At 32.1% G+C, this 13680-nt stretch overlaps 1 protein-coding gene across 1 annotated transcript; it reads right to left on the bottom strand.

Annotated features, from left to right (window-relative positions):
- Window positions 1–6830: 6830 nt before the first annotated feature.
- On the bottom strand, window positions 6831–11577 carry LOC142337171 (conotoxin Vc6.6-like). The gene is made up of 2 exons (XM_075386279.1): window positions 11574–11577; window positions 6831–7298 (listed from the first exon to the last, which is right to left on the bottom strand). Exon 2 carries the CDS (start codon window positions 7279–7281, stop codon window positions 7051–7053), a length of 231 nt encoding a protein of 76 aa, XP_075242394.1. The 5' UTR covers window positions 7282–7298; window positions 11574–11577; the 3' UTR covers window positions 6831–7050.
- Between the last annotated feature and the right edge of the window lie 2103 nt (window positions 11578–13680).

Consider the following 13680-nt stretch of genomic DNA (forward strand, 5'->3'; position numbering starts at 1 on the left):
TCCAATTCGGTTCCTAATTAGCTCCACACTATTGTATCTAAATGATTACTTGAAAGCTTATGGTCGTTTTGACTTTTAAAAGTATTTGATTTTCAAATAAATAATGACTTATTGAACTTTTGCATCTATTTTTTTCTTTCTTTGGTCAATTTGTAGCTTATTGTCCGCAATAAAAGAATGCTTCTTCTTTCTATTGAAACCAAATGCAATCTTTATTGCGGTTTTACGCCCAACACAGCTAAGACCGATACTTTTAACTTCTGTTTTTTGTATCTGGTAAGTGCTTGGTTTGTTCAGATTATTGTGTTTGAAGTCACATTAGAAAACTTAAGAGATGCTAACAGGAATCCAACGTGATCCAAACAGGAAGAGTTTGTGGATGAACAGTTCTTCTTGGCTCGTAAGATCTAATAATTAAGTCAATACACTCATTTATTGTTTTGGTCAATTGTAAAAACTAGTATGTCACATGAGATTGAATGAGATTTCTCGAAACAAATCATTGATATGATTAAACATAAATGCTTACTTTAAAATGATTGATATTAAAGCTACATGAATAAAGTTAGCATGAGTAATTTGAAGATTAATTTCAAATAGGTGGAATAAAAAGCGGACTATTGCATTTCGAAGAGTGTCAATTTTCTATAAAATTGTAGTGTGTTTCTAAGAGTGTAAAATTTCTCTAAATTTGTAGTGTATTTTTAAGAGTGTAATTTCTTTAAAATTATAGTGTATTTCTAAGAGTGTAATTTCTTTAAATTTACACTCTTCCACTTTTTTCCCTACTAAAAAGTCATCTAAAGAATGTAATTTTTCCGACCCCTCTTGAGGGCGAAGGAACAATATACTCAAACGGGTTTTTTTTGTTCAGTCAATTTTGGCCGATCGATGTATTCATCGTAGAGAGTTGAGACTGGTATCATTAGAAAGCTTGTCCAGCGTAGAATATGGAATTAAAAAGATTGTTTTTCAATTTTCATTTTTTACAGGGAGTTATCGAGGTTTAAATTTTGAGAAAATAGTGTGAACTCCGGCGAGAATTTGTTCACATTTTCCGGAATTTTTGAATAAAACTTCGCCAATTTTGCTAAAATTTGTTAATTTTTTATGAAAGTGTTGTTGATTTTTGTTTGTGAAAACAAAAAAAAGAATATTGTAGGTTATTTTTATTTTTTTGTCAAAATTTCTGGCTAAATATTTCAAAATTAAGGCTTTTCTTCAAAAACAGCACGAAAAAAGTTTCTTTAGTCCGTTTTGATTAATTTTACAGGAAGTACAGACCCAAACACCACTAACACAAATTTTGTAGACTCAAGGGGGGACTTTTTACTTCAAAGTCCGTTGAGAGTGCTCTGTAATTAAAACTTAGCCGTTTTTTGCTAAAATTATTCGTTGATTATCAAACACAGCACCTATTTTTGATTTTTTAACTAACAAAAAATCATTAGCTATAACATTCGAATAATTAAGTATTCTAAAAGAAGAAACAATATTAGCAGGGCTAGTTTGGGACCAATCTTTGACTGGTATAATCCAAAAATATTTCGGATTGTAAACAGTCGGTCTTTTTTATAAAAAAAATCGATCTCTTCTACAATAAATAAATAACAGAACATTTCAAAAAAAGCTCACTAATGATGGTTCCAATTGGGTTCCTAATTAGCTCCACATTATTGTATCTAAATGATTACTTAAAAGCTTATGGTCGTTTTGACTTTTAAAGTATTTGATTTTCAAATAAATAATGACTTATTGAACTTTTGCATCTCTTTTTCTCTTTCTTTGGTCAATTTGTAGCTTATTGTCCGCAATAAAAGAATGCTTCTTCTTTCTATTGAAACCAAATGCAATCTTTATTGAGGTTTTACGCCTTAAGTCATGGCTACTGTTTTTGATACAACTAGATTTCAAATTTTCTTAATTTTTAGGTATTTGACCATTTTCCACGTTTTCTAGCTTGTCACATTATCACGTTATTGACAGTTCATATATAACATTTTTGGTTTTGAAAATAAGACACAATCGATAATAATAAAATGCTTGAAGACATAGATTATGATTTTAACGGCTTCGACACTACTTTCTCGAAAAATTAAATTCATTTTTTATATTGTCTTTAACTGCCGTTTTTACTTTCTCATTTTAGTCGTATGAAATTTAACTCTACAATGACCCGGTTTCCTTGCCTTTTTATGGAAGAATAGATGAGACGATATTCTGATTTCAGTAGATAGCTGATAGCTTTCATGTTTCTGAAAACAATTGTTTTCTAAATTTAAAAAAAAAACACTTTTTAACTTTTTTGTAATTTTATTCCTTTTATTGTCTGGTTGTTATCTAGTCTCGTTAATTACAGGCCAATTATGACATTATTGTTGTAAAAGAAAGGTTTCAAAGGAGGTTAATGTCACACAACCTAATGTTTTTAAAGAATTCGCTGACTTTAATGGCTTCGACACGAAAGAAAAGTAAATTAGTTTTTGATTTTTTGTCTTTTTGTAGACATATTCTGAATAATTGCAAATCTCATGGGCTTCTTTTGGACGAAATTTTGAACCTAATTAATTTTTTTATTCTGTAATTACTGGCGTTCATGTCTTTGGAAATATTTTTTTTCGAAAAAAAATTAAAGTGTTACTTATTTTTGCATTCTGTTTTCCATTTTTGTCTACTTGTTACTTAGCTTCATTAATGAGAAGTCAAATAATACATTATCGGTGGTTGCAGAAATTGCAATTGAACACCTTTTGATGGCCATAGTATGGTTTTACGGTTTCGAAACCGTTTTCTGCTAAGTTTTGTTTGATTTTTTGTTTGTTGTCTATATATGCTTTTTGTAACCGCGTAAAAAATTAAATACTGGCAGCTCTTAATTCCCTCTATGGAAGCATTGATAATCGTACGCCTATGGGATCTTTTACTTGATTTCTAATGGTCTTCAATATTTCGAAATTAATTGTTTTAAAAAAAATAAGCAAATTTTTCAACTTTACTGTTCTTGTTCTTTATTGTCTAATTGTTACCAAGCCTTTTTATTGACTACTCCCTTATTTTTCTGGTGCATTACAAGTTTGTCTGTTTAATATCAGTTTTATCTGACGCTATTTTGACTATGTTATTAAGTTTTGTTTTTTAAAACGGACATGAAGTTTTTGATTTAATTAATTTTTGTTGTTGCTGTTTTTTGATTTTGCTGTTCGTCTTGACTCGCTTTCTTAATATTTGCTGATCTCAATCTAATGCGCCATTTTTACTCCACAACAGTTATTTGCGTTGGAGACTCTCTTTTCGCTCATACACCAATTTTTTAAAAAAAATGCTTGTATCATTGGGTTTTTCTATGTTCCTCATTTGGTAGACAATCAAGCCGAAATTGTGGATGAGCGGGGTCGGAATCTTATGTGCGATCGCACATTACCGAGTCGCCTTGTTTTTAGAGTGTAAAAAGAAAAGAGTAAAGAATGTAAAGAGTGGAGTAAAGAGTGTAGAGAATTTAAATAAAGTGTAATTTCCTCAAAGTTACACCCTTACACTTTTTCCCCGCTGTTTAAGAGTGGAAATTGCTTTACACCCTTATTCTCGCTTAATAAGGGTGGAATACGGGTGGACGCCTCGGCCCGGGCAAAAACGTAGCTGTAAACTGATTGGCAAAAATTGGTCTCTCCGCATTTTGAGGCAACTCCAAGGACAATTTCTCTGCTTTGTGAGCAAATTATTTGTAAAGACGTTCAGTTTTTGTTCTATTTTATATGAATGAAACAATTGTGGTGAAGTCAGCGTTTAGGGTATATTTCTTACGGTGAAAATTTTAGACATTGTTGAAGACTTCTTTCTTCAAAAGGATTTTATTCTCGTCTGTTCTTCCGAAAGAGTTCTGCTGAATATGTCTAGTAGGTATTTGGCAAGTACCGGTCTCAACAAAAGTCTTACATCTAAGAGCAGTGACAGCAATGAGAAATCCACCGTTTTTAAGTTTATGAAATTGATTTTGCTTATCAGCACAGTATGGGGTGTAATTGGATAAATTGAGTTTAAATACATCAATTTTACGTTGTGCCATTTTCTATAGAGACAAGTAATATTGTAATATCTTTGCTATAAATGCTTTAGCTAGTTTCTTAGGTCAATTTTTGAAAAAAAAGGTCTCATATTCTATTAAAGTATTGAAGCACAAACTCGGGTTACTGGATTTGCTTCAAGACAAGGTGCTTGATCCAACCAAATATATCTAGTGACTCCATATATAAGGATAATTTCGTCATTCGTTCCAATTTTTCTTCAAAATCTTCAGCCGTTCTTTTTTTTTACAGTATCAGTCAACACGTTCGAGGAAGTAGATTTCACTTAATTTTTCATTAAAAACGGGTTGCCAAATATGTATTTTAACTTTTTCATTTCGTTCAATACATTTTTGAGGTTTCCACTTAGATGCAGTTATTATTTGTTCAGATTCTTGCCAATCTCTCTGCGGGAACTCACCCCGTTACAACAGACCACATTAATATTAAGAAAAAGTACTGTAGGAGAGTATAGGTCATATACCCACTATAAGCATGGGGGAGGGGGTAGCAAAAATGTTCTGAAGAATAAACTCTGTTGTGGTTATACGCAATTCTCCAGTCGTCAGGTGATACCTTTTCTTGTTTTTTCAAAGAAATGCTAGACCCGTAATCTGATTTGCTTAACACTTTTTTCTACATATCACCGTTAAAATTTTGAGTCCCTACCATTATAGCCCCCACCCACGCAATTATAGCCACTCATTATGTTCCAATAGCCACCCATAGTAATCCTTATTTTATAGGGATTAAAATCGGGGTGAAATGATAGTGGGGTTAAAAGATAGAAGGGTTAAATGATACATGGGTGAATAAATCGGGGTTAAATGATAGGGGGTTAAATGAATAGGGGTGAAAAAGCGGGACACCCATTATCGTATAACTACCATGATTGCGGGGGGGGGGGGGGCTCTATAGGCTGCATGACCAATAAGCTGCGGGCTATAATAGGAACTACTCAAACTCTTATTAAGCAATTGTTTTAAATTATTAAATTAGGTTATTGGGGCTATTCTAACTTGGCATCACTAATTTCAGTTTTGTGTCTGACCAACTCAAAAAGTACATATCTGATCCTGATATAGCTGATAAACTTTCCCCCCAAAAAAAAAATTATTTTCATGATTTCAAATAAGTTACTGAGGTGGCAATGTCTATTAAAAAGGAGGCAGTTTTCAATGCGCTAGTTTTCATATATATTTGCATAACATGTGCAAACCCATACAACGCTTTTTTCTTGCATTATACAACGCTTTTTTCTTGCTTTTTTCTGGCAGTTCAAGACATTTGCATGCAGATATGTGGCTGCAGGGAATAGCTGAAAAATAATTACATCAGAAATCTCGAGGAATCCGTTGTACAAAATGACGTAAGCTATTTGGAAAACTCCATGTCTTCTCAGCCCAAAATGAAAAAAAAAACCCTGGGAATTTCTAATGGGTAACGATCGTGTTATTTCCGTAATTAACTCAGAAACGGCTAGTTGTCAGCACTTAAAAACAAAAACAATCCACAAAAATTTTTCTCGCTATCATATTTTTTAGATATATTATGTTTACAGAATTTCCTGATTTCATTCAAAGTTGTTTTGAAAAATATTCAAGTGAATTTTTTGTGTGAAATACACTTAGATCAGAGAAATAATACGTCCAGAAAATCTAGATACATTGATAAAAGAATGTCTTCATAATGAAAAAATATTGTTTAGTAATTGTTAAGCACTTTTGTTTTTGATTATTCCATTTGAAAAATTTCAGAATTCAGCTCAACTTGGTATTCCTTCTTGCAATTTTTTTCTTTATTCTGTGTTCATATTTTTTTTGTATGGCCTGCTGAAGTTTCACCTTCAACTATTTTTGTTCATTTTAGGATCGTCTGAATACTTTTCTTTAAAACCAGTTTTTGATAAAAATGATCTGGAATAAACTTCATTGAAAAAAACTGAGCAAACATTTAACAGCAAGAAAATATTTTTCTGAAGAAGACATCTTAAAGACATCGAGTTTTCTGGAAAAACTTATGGTTTGACTTCTTTTCATAAAAAGCTGTTTTTTTCGAAAGTGCCCAACACGTTTTCATCATTGTGGGTAATAACTGTTTACAACTTGAATTTATAAGTACAAACGTGGTTAGCAGAAGTGACTGTTTCAACCGTATGTAAAATATCTATCACCACAAATAGCTAATGGAATCATAATGGCATGTTCTAAACTCGTCTTTTTCTTTTTCCGAAGAACCCCAAATTTTCGCACAAAATATGCTCTGAATATTTCTGGAATATAAATATTGAAAAAAACTTGTATGATTTTTAACTATTACAAATTTTTTTGAAAGAATTATTGACCTCTAAAAATTTGTGGATATAATGTTGAACCAACTTAAGTTATAAACACTTAGCCATTTATACAGCCATAGTAAGAGTAGACCCATAGAAAATCTTTTCCAAACAGAGTTTCAGAGCCGGTAAAGATTGTAATCTTGCTCTTGAGAAAACATTGCAATGAGACAATTCAATTGTTCAAAGTCTGCGGAGAGTGAGCAGCAGCAGATAGGCTGATGAAGTACCATATGTGATCAAACATAAGGCAACTGTAAAATACTGTTAGCTTATCGGAATCCGTGTCTGCATTTGTGCTCCCGATAAAGTATGCTCTCTAAGTTACAGAGCACGTACCATTACATATGATCAAATCATGATATGAAAACAGCCGATGCGATATATGAACAATTATGTTGAAACATAAAAATACTTTCTCACACATAAACAGAGAGAAACTTAAAAATTTTAACTGTTGTTTCTAATTTTTCAACTCAAGCTTCAATTTGTATAAAGTAATATAAAATATTTACAGATATGTTCTTTTAAGTAAGCAATAAGCTTAAGGAGATAGTTAGTAGAGAGATATAGGAAAAAGGTATGTTCTTTTGAGTTATTTGCCCATTGTTTTTTATCAATAATTCAGCCACATATCCGTCCGTATTGCTACTTTTACTTAGGAGCACAGTAGAACATAACGCATTGTGTACCAGGCCCGCAACCCCCGTCATCGAAACAACGCTTTCCAATCTCTCCCCTCTCTTTCACAGCATTCAGTTCCTGATGGCGTCGTTGGTAGAGGTCACGCTCATTAATATTATTCCAATTTGGATAGCGTCGCCCAAGAAAATCAGCTTGAGCGATGACAACAATGGCCAGAATCAAAACAATCTGTCGAAGCATTTCAAATCGGCTTTCAACTAAAACAAGATTTGTTTTTCAAACAATTTAATTTACTTGGCATATGTAATCTAATTGAAAAACTGAACACCAACACATTTTTCAAATAAAGGTTATAGTTCCGACCCCCCTTTAGTGGGGAGGGAGGAACTATATACTCAAATGGTTTTTTTTTGTTCAGACAATTTTGGCCGATCGATATGATCATCGTGAGAGTTGTGAGTGATATCACTAAAAAGCACGTAAATCTCAGACTATGGAATTAAAAAGGTTTTTTCGAATTTCGTTATTTACCGGGAGATATCAAGGTTTAGAGTTTTGCGAATATTCGACAGTTTTTGTCACATTCCAGCAAATTTTGCCAAAATTTGGCACAATTATGCTAATATTATTTAGAATATGTTGCAATTTTTAACGGTAGAGTGCTATTGCTACCACAGCGATAATGGTAGTGATAGAGTAGCGTTGCTGAATTGTTTGATTGGAGTTTCTTTGGCTAACAATTTAGATAAAATGTTCTAAATTCAGTCCTATTTCTTCAAAAATTGCAAAAATAAGCTATTTCGGTCCACTTTGTTTAAGTTTGTCGAAAGATGAGATCTACAAACCGCTGATACAACCTCTTGAAACTCCTAAAGAGAACTAGTTGAAAGTCTGTGCACCAAAAAAATCTTTTTGATTTAAAACTTTGCCGCTTTTTTTGAAATTGAAGTCGATAATTATACAAAAAGCATCATTTTTTTTTAATATTCGAAGTACTGCACTCAACAACTGGTGTAAATCGGAAACAATTGGAACACTCGAGCAGTTTGAATGACGCGCGGCGAAAGCAGGGATGGATTTGCTTGTTTTGCTTGTTTTTTATGTTAATTACTTACAATTTTTTATGCACGACACCATTAATGGTAACTCCCCTTTACGTAAAAACGAAGCCGAATGTAGACATTGTTTTGTTTTCAGAGAATATAATGGTTTTTTTCGGATTTAAAGACGAATTTTAAAAAATTTCAGACAAACTCTTGTGTTTTGCCTTCAATTGTTATTATTTTTGCAGTCTGATTACAAGGTCCAACCATTCATTGCACCAAACTACCTCCTCAAGAAAAATAAAAGAACCTCTTATGAGCATTCGGTTATTACCTAATGTCTCTGATGAATGTTTTTGTTGTAATGAAAATTCAGTGTTTTCAAAACTTGTAAATTTTTTATATTATTTCTCTCAAATTTTAGGTTCATCTTAGTCAATACAATTCAAACGTTACTTCTCATAGTATACAAACTATTTTTTAATTTTGTGGCGGATGTTTTACAAAGACGTTATCTTGGTTTTGGTACAACGATTTTTTCAGACAAGATTTAGTGATTTTTGTGCATAATTGCCCATTTTTGCAGATTTTTTTTTGTTTCTATGGTAAATATTCACTTTACCTAACAACGTAACCGTAAAATGCGTTACTAATTTTGTAACTAAACGTATGTCTTCTTTTCATAGCATATGGTTTTAAGCGCGGCCACACCGTTCTCTTCCAGATTTTCGTTTATTTTTGTTGTTTTTTTGCTATGTTTTTGTTGTTAATTGTTTTTGTCTTATGCAAAAAAGTGGGTCGTATGCAAAATATTGTCATATGAAAATTATTGAGTTTTTTAATTTTTGGTATGTTTTTGTTGTTTTTTTGTCGCAAAAAATTGGGTTAATAAAAGTCTTAGTGCACAACTATGGATACAGCAATAAATTTTTTAACTGATATCGGTATGTAGCCAAAATTTTATTGACCTTCAAATTAAATTTCTTTAAAAAAATTTGTTCTTCAACTTATCCCATTTCGTTTTGGTTTGCGTTTATTTATGCGTTTTACAATGTTGTATATGTTGTATAGTTTTCGCAATTAATCTCATTATTCAGAGATCCCTTTAAAGTTCTATTGAAACAAACGAAACTTTTTCTGTTGATTAAACGTTTTGACTGATGTCTTCAGGGCTTAGACAATTTGTTTCAGAAAGAATTTTGTGAAATTTCGATACTTTTCGATTTTTATGGTTCTTTTTGCTCTCCATTTGAAATAGTCTTTTAACAAAGAGTCTTTAAGAGGCTCAATAAAGACAAAAATGAAGAGTTAATTCTCTCGCGCGCATGAGGATTTAATTTTCTCGCCATTTACCTTTTAAAACTTAATGGCTTCAATACTGTGGTTTCGTAAAGTTGTTTGTGAAATTTGTTTTGATTGGCTCGTATCTATTAATATTTTATTGTCTTATTACTTAGTCCCGCTAATAACAAGCGCAATTAGTTTCGAAAAAGTTGAGAAATAAAATGCCTACTCATTTAGTCGATATTTACGTCTACTATGTATTACGAAAATTTTTGTTTTTTAAAAAGACAATAGTTTTCTGAGATTTGCCAATCTAATTTCTGTTAATTTTCAGCTTAGCATCTCTATAGATAAGTCAGATACTTTATCCATTGAACTAAAATTTGCTTTTGATAAAGGTTTTATCTTCTTCAAATAGTATTTGTTCTTTGTACAACCAGCTTTCAAAAAATATTCTTGATTTTTGCATATTTGCTCATTTTTTAGATTATTTTTTACAGTACCACAATAATGGGCGGTTATCTGGTCAGCTAAAAAAGAGCAAAATGTATGTATTTAGTGGACAGATCAATGTTTAATTGGCTGGTACATCGTTTTCGTGAACATGTTTCCTGCAAATTTCCTGCCTGTAATTCTCGTTTTTTTTTGTACTCGTATTACATATCCTGGATAATGCAAGCTCTCTATGGAGCTTTAAAATAATCTCCCAATGATTTCATTTGATGAATAATGTTTCTAATCAGTTTGAGATTAATTCTGTTCATCAAAAAAGCAACGTTTAGTTAAACTTTGCCATTTTGCTCATTTCTTGCTGACTTGTTACCAAGTCGCACTGAGGAATAGTCCCAATTTTTTTCCATTGAAGTACAGGTTAATCTCTTTTAGTATAAGTTTTTTCTGATGCCAATTTGATTTGGTTATTTATGGTTTTCAAAAAAACGAACGAGTTTTGGTCGTAATTAATATTTGTAGTTATTTGTTTTTTATCGCCGTATTTTTGGTAGTCATATGTTGGTAGTCACGGGTCTCATCGGCCCTCTAATGTAGATTGTTTTATTCATTTTGTAGTTTGTTGAATGATATGTGGATATGTTAATTTTTTTTATCTCTTTAAGTGAAAAATGTGGATGAGCGGGGTCGGAACTTTATATGCGAACGCACATTACCAAGCCTCCTTTTTGCAATTTGTTTTTTAACCCGCAAATTCTGACGCCGCGGCCTTTAATGCCATTTACAACTCTCGGCGTTTTTTACAACTAACGTTTTCTTTTTTTCTGTCCAATTAAATTTTGGAGAGCATGATTATTTTTTAGAACACATCTACGTTGTAAGTGAAAATCAGTTGACTCAGTGATCGGAATTTTACGCCTGAGATTGGGACCCATAAAATAAAATATTTTTGAAGGCATTTGCATAAAAGCAACCAATAATTCAAAGATTAGTTGAAAAGAAATTAAGAGGAGATATATTCATTTTAACAACTTAGAAATAAGATTGATTTACCGTTGAATAGATGGTTTGGAGCAACACAGAAAGTTATCTATCTCTAGATTATCAACAACTGTTGTACGGAGTTTTTATCCAAAAAATGGAAAATTGAGTTTTTCACTTAGTTTGTAACAACCATGTCACATGATCAAATGTGCATACTTGAGATTTTTGTCAAGCGCTCCATGTAAAAACAGAACAGTTTTTGCTTATAAACTCAGTTTAAATCTATACGACAGTGATATGTTAAATTGCTCAGAGTTGTGTGTACTCCGACTTTGTATAAGTTTTTCTTTATTACTGAGACCAATCTAATCGCCTGAAGGTAGACAAGATATCAGACATAAATAATTCCGGTACACTGAACTGGTTCATGATACATGCATGAAGATTTAATGAACTGATTAAACAGGGAGCAACCTTCAATTTTTCGAACTGATTTTCAAAAACAACGATGTTTCGAAGTTAGCGTCCAAAAACAAGTCCCTTTATTAACATGCTAAAAATAATTAGGAGGGTAAAACTAACTATTTTAGAGATTCTCTACGTGACACTTAAGTTTTTCTCGCATAGGTTGAATAATGGATCCAATTACATACATTAATCGACCTATGCGAGCAAAAATTTCCAAAAAAGGAGAATAAACAATAACATACTATCTGAATTCTATCCATTAATAGATCGAAATAAACTAAATCAGATACCAAACTGACGTACACGTGTAAATTAAACATGTCAGACTAATGCTTGCAATACTCGACATCTTGTCATTTCGCATCAATTAAATTCAAAACTTATCATTTCACCCCGATATTAATACTCTATATAATTTGAATTTAGTTTTCGGCGTAAAATATTTGGCATTAATAACCAAAAAAATGAATACGTCGGGCTTTGAGGTGAAAGTTTGTGGAGTGAAGTGATAATGAGGTGAAATGATATGGTGTTGAAAGATGGGGGTTGAATGAACTGAGTGCAAAGAAGTAGAATAGGACACTCGCCTCTAATACTTTCAATAAGCATTTCATATCCTTTCAATCCATGCATAACACAATACGTCGAAAAAGAGGAATCTCATGAGTACACTAAATAACCGGCCGGTTGCAGAGCATTTGAAAAAAAACTTTTAACAGCTTATAACTAGAGGAGGTTCTTAACTTCTTTATTTTTCAAAAAAAGTTCAATTTGCTTGTAATTGCATGAAACAAAGACCGCTTTGTTGTTTTTTCAAAAATTTTATATTCTAACTGGTGAGATTCATTCAGCTTTTAATCATAAACTTTCCAGTCTGTTTTTTTTTTGTCCCCAGCTTTTAACCAGTTTTCAATTTACAGAACTCTTCTAGACAAACTATATGAGTCAGACATGTAATTTTTCAAACTCTGCTCTCTATCTGAGTAACCTAATGACCTCCATCTGATCATGACAAATTGCCATTCTTCACTCATCATGAACAGACTAACTACCCTAAGCGCTTACTCTAACACATAATAAAAATCCTCTTAACTTATAACACATGTAAATCTTCAACTTTAGCGCCCTAATATTAAAATTTTCATAAGAATATGCTCTATCGAGCATGAAAAAAATTATCAAGGCTGTGAGAAGTTAATTCAAAAGATGCAGAAAAAAATCATTACGAAAGCCAGTCCAAAAAAATTAAGGCCACGAAATCATAAATCTTGGAACTCCGTGGACTTGTAGATGATCGGTACCACTAAAGAGTCCGTTACAATTCTTTAGATTTGAATGACTTGATCCATCAAACGTCATTAAAGTCCTTGAAATCACGCTATCAACTTTCGAAGTTAGCGTCCAAAAATAAGTCCCTTTATTAACATGCTAAAAATAATTAGGAGGGTAAAACTAACTATTTTAGAGGTTCTCTACGTGACACTTAAGTTTTTCTCGCATAGGTTGAATAATGGATCCAATTACATACATTAATCGACCTATGCAAGCAAAATTTTCCAAAAAAGGAGAATAAACAATAACATACTATCTGAATTCTATCCATTAATAGATCGAAATAAACTAAATCAGATACCAAACTGACGTACACGTGTAAATTAAACATGTCAGACTAATGCTTGCAATACTCGACATCTTGTCATTTCGCATCAATTAAATTCAAAACTTATCATTTCACCCCGATATTAATACTCTATATAATTTGAATTTAGTTTTCGGCGTAAAATATTTGGCATTAATAACCAAAAAAATGAATACGTCGGGCTTTGAGGTGAAAGTTTGTGGGGTGAAGTGATAATGAGGTGAAATGATATTTTGTTGAAAGATGGGGGTTGAATGAATTGAGTGCAAAGAAGTAGAATAGGACACTCGCCTCTAATACTTTCAATAAGCATTTCATATCCTTTCAATCCATGCATAACACAATACGTCGAAAAAGAGGAATCTCATGAGTACACTAAATAACCGGCCGGTTGCAGAGCATTTGAAAAAAAACTTTTAACAGCTTATAACTAGAGGAGGTTCTTAACTTCTTTATTTTTCAAAAAAAAGTTCAATTTGCTTGTAATTGGATGAAACAAAGACCGCTTTGTTGTTTTTTCAAAAATTTTATTTTCTAACTGGTGAGATTCATTCAGCTTTTAATCAAAAACTTTCCAGTCTGTTTTTTTTGTCCCCAGCTTTTAACCAGTTTTCAATTTACAGAACTCTTCTAGACAAACTATATGAGTCAGACATGTAATTTATCAAACTCTGCTCTCTATCTGAGTAACCTAATGACCTCCATCTGATCATGACAAATTGCCATTCTTCACTCATCATGAACAGACTAACTATCCTAAGCGATTACTCT

This window comes from Convolutriloba macropyga, chromosome 3 (assembly GCF_964194025.1).
Source record: "Convolutriloba macropyga chromosome 3, txConMacr16.3, whole genome shotgun sequence".
NCBI classification, from domain to species: Eukaryota; Metazoa; Xenacoelomorpha; order Acoela; family Convolutidae; genus Convolutriloba; species Convolutriloba macropyga.